At 34.2% G+C, this 11,735-nt stretch overlaps 1 protein-coding gene and 2 non-coding genes across 3 annotated transcripts in view; 1 reads left to right on the top strand and 2 right to left on the bottom strand.

The window, feature by feature from the left end:
• The window catches only part of LOC128249921 (dephospho-CoA kinase domain-containing protein-like), a 9,571-nt gene extending 3,969 nt beyond the window's left edge, over positions 1 to 5,602 (bottom strand). Inside the window, exons 1-2 of the mRNA XM_052974534.1 lie at positions 4,556 to 5,602; positions 2,152 to 2,210 (exon numbers count right to left, since the gene is read on the bottom strand). Coding sequence (XP_052830494.1) covers positions 2,152 to 2,210; positions 4,556 to 4,817 — 321 coding nt within the window. The 5' untranslated portion in view covers positions 4,818 to 5,602. The remainder of the gene's footprint in view (positions 1 to 2,151; positions 2,211 to 4,555) is intronic.
• A 1,844-nt stretch (positions 5,603 to 7,446) lies between these two features.
• Positions 7,447 to 7,610, top strand: LOC128249974 (U1 spliceosomal RNA). Its single transcript, XR_008266116.1, has one exon. It is a non-coding gene; the product is annotated as a U1 spliceosomal RNA (small nuclear RNA).
• A 2,713-nt stretch (positions 7,611 to 10,323) lies between these two features.
• On the bottom strand, positions 10,324 to 10,487 carry LOC128249980 (U1 spliceosomal RNA). The gene has a single exon (XR_008266122.1). It is a non-coding gene; the product is annotated as a U1 spliceosomal RNA (small nuclear RNA).
• Positions 10,488 to 11,735: the final 1,248 nt, after the last annotated feature.

Raw genomic sequence — 11,735 nt, forward strand, 5'->3', positions numbered from 1 at the left:
AGTGGGACTGAACCCAGAACCATGTGGTTGGGAAGCAAGCTTCTCACCATACAGCCACTTCTGCACCAATAAGACTTTCTTTTTAATTCTTAAAGGTAACAAAGAATTGACATGCATCTAATGTGACTGACTGTATAACAAATGGGATGCCAAGGTATGATGCAACCTATTAAATTTGTTCCCCACCTCACCCCAGATAAAGGAGGAGTTTGTCTTATGTGAGACCAAGTCTTACACACCAGCCAATACAGTAGCTATGGTTACCTAGTCTTTTTTATTTATTTTTGTATATCTATTTTCCTAACACTTAAAACTTACAATTTATATCCTAAAGGTTAGTGAAAATCTGACACGTATCATATAAAAGTTAAACATATTTTTTTAAGGGTTGGACAGTTCAATATTCTGGAGTACCGACAATTCAGCACATGTAATATATGTCATTTATTAGTACATTATATTGGTGTTTGTTGCATATCTAAAACACATGCAACCTACAGACACAACAGTCATAGAATAGATTAACTATAAATAAGCAGAAAGCATACATATACATGAAACAAACACCAGCAAAAAAAAACAAACATATATCCACACACCCATATGAAACCAGGGACGTGCTGAGTGTTTATAAGACCATTATTTCGAGCATTGAAAATGAAAGAGGAGGGTTTTTTCCCTATCTGGATGCTCCAGGTAGAACTGGCAAGACATTTTTTCATCAACTTTTTTCTGGCTAAACTGCACCAAATGAAACATTGCCATAGCAATGGCATCAAGTGGAATAGCTGCAACTCTAAGTGGTGGCCGCATAACTCATTCCTGTTTCAAACTCCCTGAATAAAATAGATCGATAGCAACATTTTTCCTTTTCTGGCAAAATATGCACCCAGTTCAATAAAATTATGAAGGTAACGCTGATTACTATGCATAAAATGCAAAATATTTAATCTTTTTGTAGATTAGGTAGGCATGATTCGCTCCTGCCTTTCAATCTCAGTATTAAAGCTACGCAGAGTACCCAAGGTCAATAAGATGCCCTGTGCTGAATTGTCTATGCACTGAATTGTCGCGTCACACAATATTCTGTTGTCTTGTAGGCAAGACAGAGTGTTGTGAGAAGATACACAATTTATGAGAGATATTCAGATGTATAAAGGAAATTTAAAAGCAATTAGTGTAAACATTATTCTGTGGTATATATATTTTGGTCAATCCTGAATGAGCAAACCATCAAATAAAATGATGATGTTGCAGCTCCAAGCCAATTCTAATCAGACAGATCCTTGACATGCAGTTTGTCAGTCAAATAACTAAGTGTAACCCTAACAAATGTATTATTCATAGGAGAGTATTGTAGTTCACTTGAAGCATTGTGTATTGCTTGTAAAGAATAAAAAGTTTTGAATGGTACAACAATGCACTATAATACAAAAAATGGACTATATACCTGTTGTAATTTAGTTATCCATAGTCCTTCTTCAGATATTCTTAGATGGAGTCTAAGCAACTCCATCTGAAGAAGGAATTGTATTCCGAAATATCATCGGACTATAGATAACTAAATTACAACAGGTATATAGTCCATTTTTGTATTATTCATGATTCAAAGACAGTGTTGTTGTTATTGTCTAACCTCAGATCATCCCTAACAGAGTTAGCAGGCTCATGACCAAAGGCATTCCAGTTGTGGCCGTCTCATCTTTATTTTAGATACAGTTTAACTATGACTATGTCACTGAGGAAAAGTGAAAAGTGTGTATAGAATGATGGTGATGCACTTGCTTTCACAGATCCCAAGAAGAAAGAAGTATGGAAATTTTACTATGTTACTAGGAGAGGTTGCTGAATGTGGAGAATGCATGGAAGTGAGAAAATTTTCATGCAATTTGCACTGCAGGACAATGTTTACCAGCCAAGACTATGTAGGTCCACTAGTGCAAGCTCTGTGCAAAACATCTGAAGAAGATTAATGGCTCATGTCGTCTGAAATAAAATGTCTATAAAGATGGGATGATCACAGCTAAAGTGCATTTGATCACAGGTTTGTATTGTCAGGCTGACCTTGAAACCAACCTACAAAAAAGGCGTCTATGCAGTCATTCGAGTAGCTAGTAATAGCACCCAAGTCTCCCTTAGATCACACTCTACCATCATGAAAAATATAAAGGATGCACTGGAAATTGTATGTAGTCCTTGATATACTATATCTACAAAGTAAAAGATAGGATGGTCACAACTGGAAGGCTTTTCGGTATGGGTCTGCTTGGTCAGAGCTGACCTCGGGCTACACAAAAACAACAATTCAATGAATGACAACAACAGTAAGTAAAATAAATAATAAATTGCTTTAGATTTGAAACAAAGCAGTGGGGGAAAAGGAATTGAAATAATGCCCAATTCTCGTTAATTGTACCATTTTAACAAAACATCAAACAGAAGGATTGTTCGTAATTTTAAGTCGGCGCTGACTAATCAAAACCTTATGATCAAAGCATTGTCATCATCATCAGGGGTTTTTTTTTTTTGGCAGATATAGAGTACTATGGACGACATTAGCCAGTGTGTCCTTCCATGCTTTTTTTTTTTTTTTTTGCATGCCAAGGTGTAATTTGAGAGTTGAATTGACTGCTATTTCTAGTAGATTGAATGTTAATCCACGTGACTCAATGGCAAAAGGTGAAGGTCATAATGTCTTGCAGAATTTAACGGTTCAAGATTTGATTGAAAAAGAAATCCAAAAGTCAAAAGATAGTGTTGAAGAAAATGTGAAAAATTAATCTAAACGTAATAGATATTGAGAAATAATTTGAAATTACATCAATAAACTACTATAAAAAAAGAACTTTGCAGCTTTAACAGGCGATGGTATAAAATGAAACACTTAAAAATATACACCATTTGAAAAATAAACACGCCAATTGTATTTTCACTGAACATTATTTTAGCTTTCGTTTTCATATTTATTTACTTTGGTTTACTCTCCATTTACGATGTTTCAACAGATATACAAAATTTAAAAAAATAATGACAGCAATCAGGTTTTGTCAACAAATAAACTAGATAGCATGAAAAATTTGACCTCTTGAACCCTGAAACCCAAAACAAACGCAAGGGCTGAGTTAGTAAGGTACACACACAGAAACGACAAAGATTTTCAAAACTAACTGAAGGCAGTTTAGTTTAATTCTATGAAGTATTATTGGTAAAAATGATAGTAACCATTATTATCACCATTAAGAAAAATAATACTGTATTTTTTCAGTTCGAATGTAGAGTTAAAACTCTTGGCACTACTAAAGTTTCTTGAATAAAACCGAAAACAAACGGAATATACATATTAGTTCCACCTCGTTTTTAATGGAGTGGAAACCTTTGGATGTCACGCACTCATTTCCATGCTATTATAAATGAGGGGACATGACTTGTGAAAAGAAATATTAGAATGATGAACTAAGGAGTTCTGGAATTGCTGTGAGATTAAGAGAAATTCATTGATATATATATCATTAAGAGAGAGGGCGAAAATGCTAATCCGAAAGGAAGGTTGTTCTTTCTATATCAAAGACAACTAAATCATTAGAAAATTATGATATGAATATTGCAATCATTTGAAATATCTTTCTAATGAACAACTGAAAAGGGCTGTAATGTTACCAATTAATGAATCGTATGAGACATCGAGGGAGACCCTCTAAATGATCGGTCGCTTGACCATGGCTGACCTAAGATAAAATAACCAATCAACCAAGAAATCGATCAAGACAGTGATTAGTTCTGGTCATGTGGGTTTATATCGAAAATAGTATATTTTATGCCCATTTTGGTACTGTTTTCTTTTTTAAAAGTCTCTATTCGATCGCTCGACCTGCTAGAGATAGCAGCCAAATCTCAATTCACAGAAAGATGTCTTAAATATGGTAGAATGCATTAAAATGTAACCCCTGATGTACACACGAAAAGCTGTGGTGGTCAAGGCCATGACGCCTTTCATCATGGGTTGCCGACGAGAACAAACCCAGAACTATAGCTGTTCCTTTATTCGAAACAATACCAGTTGTCAAAATAGCATGAAACAGTTAAAAGACGGCGATGTTTCAGTATTTAGTCCTTTCAGCACCATGGGATGAACAGAACTTTTTAATATTACTGTGTTTGTGCTTATTGCTATGGTTATAAAAATATAGGTTCAAATACACTGACTTACTATGAAATATCTTAAAAACTACCCCCCACCAATATCTTCATAGTCCAACAATAAATAAAAGGTTTCGAGGGTTTAGTATTATTTTTTTTTTTAACTTCATTAAAGGTAAAAAGGTTTGGAAGGAATTAACTGACAAAGCCGTCAAGAAAACAAAGTCTTCGGTGATGATGCAATATGTTAATAATAAAATAATAATTTTTTTCTAAAGGCCAGCAATTTTAAGAGGAGAGAGAAGTCAATTACACTGACCACAGTACTCAACAAATACTTATTTTATCGACCCTGAAAGGGACGAAAGGCAAAAGCTGACCTCAGCAGCATTTGAACTTAGAAAGTAGTGTTAATAGCAATAATAATAATAATGAATATCTTTAAACAGTGTCCCGTAAAATAAATTCTTTATATCAAAGAGAAAGTAATTAATGAAAAAGAAATATATGTGGGTGTTTGACAAGAGTTGTTTGGAAGGTGTATATAGTTTTAGGGTGGAGGACTTACTTTGGTTGGCAATTTCTTCAGCGTCTATGACATTACAACGAAGATTCCTCAACATGTCAGTGACAGTCGTCTTTCCTGAGGCTATACCACCTGTTAAGCCTACAATATACATGGCTGTAGTGTTCTTATAAACCCACGAGTAAGGTGTGGACAAGGAAATTACAGTTTGCGATTAAACGAAAATACGATTTCAATCGAACTTTTCTTCTCTCTCTCTCTCAGACCGCCGTTTGTTTGAAATGAGAAAGTAGAAGTGATGTTGTTATAGGTTTTTCAGCCTGTTTTCCTTATTTTAAGAAATTCTTCAGTAATGTTTGGTCTTCTTTGGTATTTTTGGTGAGATATTTTGTGTTAAAACTGTCGAAGTTGTTAAATAAGGAAGAAAGGTTTACAGAATGAAGTCCTAGAAAGGTAAGGTAGTAAAAAAAACGAAAATTTTCCGGTGATGACCTAAATGTGTACCCCAGTAAAAATTCGAAACTGATAAAGCTTCATGAGAAAACATTGAAGGATAAAACAAGAGAAAAGAAAGAAAAAAAAAGAAAGAAAAATTAATGAATGGAATAAATTGGTAAATTTTAAAAAGACTGTTTAAAGAATAAAAGAAAAATTTGAAATATTAAAAAGGTAATAATAAAAATCAGTAGATGTGAAATGAAGATGAAATAAAATGATTCAAAACATAATCAATAAAAAAACAATAACAAAGTGCTATCTTAGCTCATCAGAAGAACATAATATAATATGATATATTATGAGGATCGATCGATTAATCCAACCAGCCGAGATATTCGACCGTGTGATTTGAGACCTAGAACTTCACAGAGTTTACAGACTGATAAGGAATGCATGCACGTAAACGTGCATAGTTTTGCAAACATAAAACGAAACAGACGCTCGCATGCACATAGGTTGGCTGGTTCGCGTCTACTCTGGTCCAGCTTGAGTCTTTGAGAATTTAAAATAGTTCACGAGAAATCTCTGAGCTGTGCTAATGGTTAAATAAACAGCAAAGTGTTAATATAGGAGGGTGGGGCAAAATGAGTAACTTCTGATTCTTAGCTATTTTTGTACCCGTTTGAAATCATTGCATTACAAGCATTACATCATCATTATTTTGTACTGCTGCATCGTCTTCAGAAGCAAAGATTGGTTAGCATAGTTGTTGTTGAGGTTGAAAGTGTTCAAAACATAGTCAGGTGGCAGGTCCTCTTTTTTCAAGAAATTTTTCCTCAGCTTTGATCCGATTTTTAATGAGGCTGCTAAGTTTTAGTGTTTAACAAACAATATTCTTTTCTTTGTTGGGTTCCAGGCCAATTTTTTCCGATATTAATGTTTAATTTGATCATTTTCAAGTTTCAAAAAAAAAAATGACATCTAAATGGGGTAAAATGAGTAATGACTAATTACAATAATTTCTTCTCTTTAATTGCATGGTGAGTAAATATATCACAAAGACACTCCAGCAGGTTGTGAAAAACCTACAGATTATAAATTATGTTAAATTTCTTTTTATTTTATTTAGTCAAGTTTTGTTAATTTCATATCAATGTGCCGTTTGACTTGATACTCTTTATTCTCTTTTACTCTCTTTTACTCGTTTCAATCATTTGACTGCGGTCATGCTGGAGCACCGCCTTCAGTCGAGAAAATCGACCCCAGGACTTATTCTTTGGATGCCTAGTACTTATTCTATCGGTTTCTTTTGCCGAACCGCTAGGTTACGGGGACGTAAACACACCACCATCGGTTGTCAAGCGATGTTGGGGGGATAAATACAGACACACAAACACATACACATACATACCTAGAGTAGAAAAGAATAATTATTATGTTTCGCTGAAGAGGTATAATGCGACCGAAACATTTTTCAGCTACAGTGAGATATCTGTAGAAAATTTCACTAAAAATATCCAGTTTTTAAAGTTAGAGGAAACTAAGGAGACTTCTGGAGATTACCTGAAACTCCTCTCCCACCCCCGAAAAACTTTTTCAAAATAAATTCCGATATAATAGTGATCTACACCATCTGAAAAGTATTCGGAGACAATTTCATTAAAAGATATAAATTTTTCTGAAAGTTATGGAGTAACAAAAATCGGCGGTGCACAGTTGTATAGGTATGCCACTAGACTATCAGTTAACACCATAATATTACATTTTAACAATGAATTAATTATGAATGAATATTTATACGGAAAGAAAATGAGACTGTGTGGTTTCTTCCCCCACAGTTTTGCGAGTAAATTATGAGAAGTGTGATAGTAAATTAAAAGACAATCAAAATGAGATTGCGAACTCGGTACGCTAAAATACATATTTAAGACAAAAGAGATGCATGTAGGTAGTAGTATGTTCTCTGATCAGGAATAATATAGCACATCGTAAAGTATTTCAATTTCAATAACACGAATACTTAAAAGGAGTGAAAATCATCAAGAATAAATTATGATAAACACGATAGAATTATTCAATTACCTCCCTTGAATAATGTCGTAGATTACAACTGAATCAGTTATTAAAAGGCATTTAATTAATAGATACATATAATGTACGTAAATTAAATAGAAATACTTTTTAAAATATAGGAAAAAGGAGTAAATGATTTGTTTAGTAAAATATTTGAGAGCTTTTTAAATTTTATACTGGAAGAAAATAAATAATAGGAAATGTTATTGATATAAAATCAGTGAATAGTTTTAATGGAAACTGTTTATATTGAAAATTTTACGTAGAAAATCATACTTACCTGGCACAGGGGTAAACCATGATCATCAAGGTGGTTCTCCCAGAGCGAGGCCCTTCCATTGCACTCCGGTTGGGTTGACCTTTGCGATCGCCCCAAATGTGGGCGACTCGGGTGCGCTATTTCTAAGTGTGGGGTCTGCGTTCGCGCTCACCCCGTAAATCAAACAAAGAACAGAAATATTCCCTTCCATCTACTTCTGTCGTTTAATTCCTAAATGCATAAAATGATAGGACCCCTATCTGCAAAATTTCTTTACGTTTGTGTTTCCTCGACCTACTCGATATTTCGGTGGGGGGTTCGTTCGAATGGGTGAGAGGCATGATTCGAAATATTTACATTTTGGATTAGCTTAGTTTTCAGAGATTTGGGTTTATTTCTAGCATATCGAGTCATTACGTTGAAGTCACCTTTGTTTCATCTGTTGGCTCGACAAACGTCCGGGTTTAAAACCACCGGAGGTTGAGTGGGGTGGTCATTCTGAAAAACGGGTAGAGAAGGGATATCTTAATACAAAATAAAATTAGGTATATTAATTATCTTTATAAAATTTATTTTTATAACTTCTGAAGGATGTTTTATTATCAATCCTGCAGATAAATGTACTTAAAACGAGAGAGCGCCGAAATATATATTTTTTCAATAATAGTGGATGTGTGCTCAACACGTCTGCTGTCCTGGTTTTCAGAATATCCTCCATCCCATCGCATAACACTTCTTGAAAGTAAACTCATTCAATCATTTGGGCGTGCAAAGACTATAGTATGAATCTTTATTATGATCACTACGGATCGAACATAGATGAGTACAGTACAGGACAAACAATTACATAAAATGAATGAGATCGTGCTTATTTACAATTTGATTTTGACTATTATGTACAATTTGATAATTTAAAAAAAAAAAATTAATGAGAACTTAAAACAGATCCGTCTTTTGTTCTTATTTTTAAAATAGTAAAGAAATTACATTCTCCAGCCGAGCAGCTTATACGGCCCAGCAGATAATTTTTTATTTCTTCGATGGTTAATTTGGGCAACTAGCACCCACCTTTTTCATCACTTCCTTCCATCTTTGCTCATATACTCTAGTTGACAGTGTCCTCTTTTCCAAAGACTATAGTAGAAGACACATGCCCAAGGTGGCACGCACTGGAACTGATCCTAATACCGCTAGAATGGGAAGCAAGCCACCTTAGCATAACAACCACGCCTGCGCTTATAAACAACTATTGGATTATAAAGGGATAGGGATAATGAAAGTGTTCGGTAGTTTCCGTTGAATTTTAAAATTTTCTTTTCAGCTGAATCGCTATATTTATATTTTGATTTTGTGTATGCATTATGTGTTCGTGTATGTATGTATAAGTACTCTATATGTATGTGTATTTGTGCATACACAAATATACATACACGCACATAAACATACATATATACACAAATATAAGCGATTCAACTGAAAAGAAAAATTAAAGACATAAAAAGTTTGTACGGAAATTGCCGAACAAACACTTTCGTAATGCCTCTGCCTTTATTGAAAGATAGCCAAATTGTCGAAGTATCGGTCGCAATCTGATAGGTTTGTGGTCGATCCTGGGGTAGTGGAGAGCGTTCTCAGACCACATACCGGTTCACATACTCTCGGGGCTGAGATAGCTATCCGCATGTGCGAGCCCCATGAGTGAAAGTGACTGTTCCAGTGCATCGCCTGCACCCACTAACCCCACTGGCTGTCCCATTTTGTCCGCTGGTATCATGAGGCGGACTGACAAACCTTTTTTGATACTACGTGTTACTTATTGTTTTAATTCCACGTTATTTTCAATGTAAACTAGAATACTAATAATAGAATAACCCGTTCATTCAGCCAGTACGGAGCGAAGAAAGCAGGGTTACATGAATGTTTTCGTCCATTCATCGAGCAGTAAAGAGCGCTAGAAAAAAAAAAATTCTCTAATATTTCTGTGAATGTAAGAAACACCATTCTGCATGCATGGCAACATTCCACAGATTCTTATGCAATTTCAGGTTACTGGAACGGTTGGCGGTTGGGAAAAGAGCAAAAACAACTGTACTGATACATTCCTTACTTCTGCCAGACGGGCGAATGCCGGAGACGAAAAAATATTTTTAAGAATCGAAATCTTCATATTTTTCTTATAGTGGACTATTACTATCAAATACTTGATTTCTTTTATATAATACGCTAGATTTGGCTGTTATTTCTAGCATGTTCAGTGATCATATTGAGGTCGCTCTCTCTCTCTCTCTCTCTCACTTACTCACTCACATGTGTGTTGATTCAGAAGTAGGCCTCTACGCATGCTTGAACGGCAAGTTAAAAATGTTTTTTCTGATGGTCGATGGGTTTCCAAAAGCGGAAGGATGGGGGCTTATTTTCAGAATCTTAATCTCCGTATTTTAACACGTAGGATGTAAAAATAAATAAATAAAGGATTTTAAAAAAATGGGTGATTGAGCAAAATCGTAAAACAATAATTCGAAAAAATTTTTGAAAGAAAAATATAATGTCGGGTGCTCATTTGACATGTCTACCAACTTATAATTTATATTAAGATCACACACTCCATTGTGTTCGTTATTAAGACGATGATATGAGGGAAATTTGCTTGCTGTTTCTTGCAGCTTAGCAATGTTTTCCTTTTTAAGATAGTAACATATCGAGTTATATTTGGCTGCTATTTCTAGCCGCTTCAGTAACCGCATAGATTCTGCTTCTTATTATATACTATGCCCTTTGTAGAAATAGCAGTCAAACCATTCACCATATTTATGCAACAGAATAGTTTTAATTATTCGTGTTGCTTGATGACACTGCTTAGAGGAGGGTAATTCTGTTCTTTGTTTGATTTACGGGGTGAGCGCGAACGCAGACCCCACACTTAGAAATAGCGCACCCGAGTCGCCCACATTTGGGGCGATCGCAAAGGTCAACCCAACCGGAGTGCAATGGAAGGGCCTCACTCTGGGAGAACCACCTTGAGGATCATGGTTTACCCCTGTGCCAGGTAAGTATGATTTTCCAAGTTATAATTTTGATTATACACAGGTTTCATTAAAACCATTTACTGATTTTATATCAGTAACATTTCTTAATATTTATTTTTTCCGTCGCAAAATTTAAAAAGTCCTGAAATATTTTTATTAATCTAATCATTTACTATTCTTTTCTCTCAATATTTTCATTTATTTAACTATTATTATATATATTTAACAATTAAACTCTCTCTAAAATGCATTCAGTTGTAGGACACAACAAAATTCAAGGGAAGTAATTTACCAAGTCTAATCAATATGACAAATTATTGATGACTGAAAAGAACCAGCTATAGACATGTGCTTTCTTGCTAATAATATCTTGTAATTTACTTCATATTTCGGTGAATTTCTTGCTGCTTACTTGAAAGTACTGATATGATTCAGTAAATATGTATATTTGGCAATTATTAGCATAAGATTTTAGATGTAATATTTATATGCTTCATTGAAAGAAAAGTGGCTTCTCTCTAACAATGTACTGTCAATTCTTTTCTTGTTTTTAAAGGGTGAAAATTACAACTAAAAATATATAAATTACGAATCTTGTTGGTATATTTCTCACTTATATTCTTGTAGCTGAGTGACAGAAATACAGTGAGAGCCACTTATTCTAATCACGTATAATGTTAATAGGTTATTGTCATGAAATTTAGTCTTTTTACGGAAATCCTAGGTTGATTAAGTTAATTGTAAAGACAGGGTTATTGATATCGAATGACATTTGTCAATAAGGAATCAAAATAGGCGTCTTCAAATGTAAGGTTCACTAAAGCGCCATTAGCTACTTCGCCTTTGGCTCTTATGCTTCCTCTCCGGTAAACATTTCTACTTGTTTATTGTAGAAATTACCTGAAGATTTTTAAAAGAAACTTGCAACAAAACAACAAGGAATAGCATGCATAATCATACGAGTAATATTTCATATGAAACAAGAAATAAACGAATATAAAATAACGACGAGACTCTTGTGAAATAAAATATCAATTATATTCTTCTAAAAATACATACAAAATATTTTGGAGATTGTTTTACAAAATGTGAATGGGATGAATGAATAAATTATGAAAGTTCACAATGTTGTTGAACTGATACGAATGAGAATAATTTAAGAAATCACATAAAGTGATTTAGTATGAAAAGAGTACTGAGTAATAGATATATCACAGTATTTTATCAAATGTTGGTATGAGTGAATAAGATACTAGTCCATTTCTTCAATGGTAGG

This window comes from Octopus bimaculoides, chromosome 18 (genome assembly GCF_001194135.2).
Source record: "Octopus bimaculoides isolate UCB-OBI-ISO-001 chromosome 18, ASM119413v2, whole genome shotgun sequence".
In the NCBI taxonomy this organism is placed as follows: Eukaryota; Metazoa; Mollusca; class Cephalopoda; order Octopoda; family Octopodidae; genus Octopus; species Octopus bimaculoides.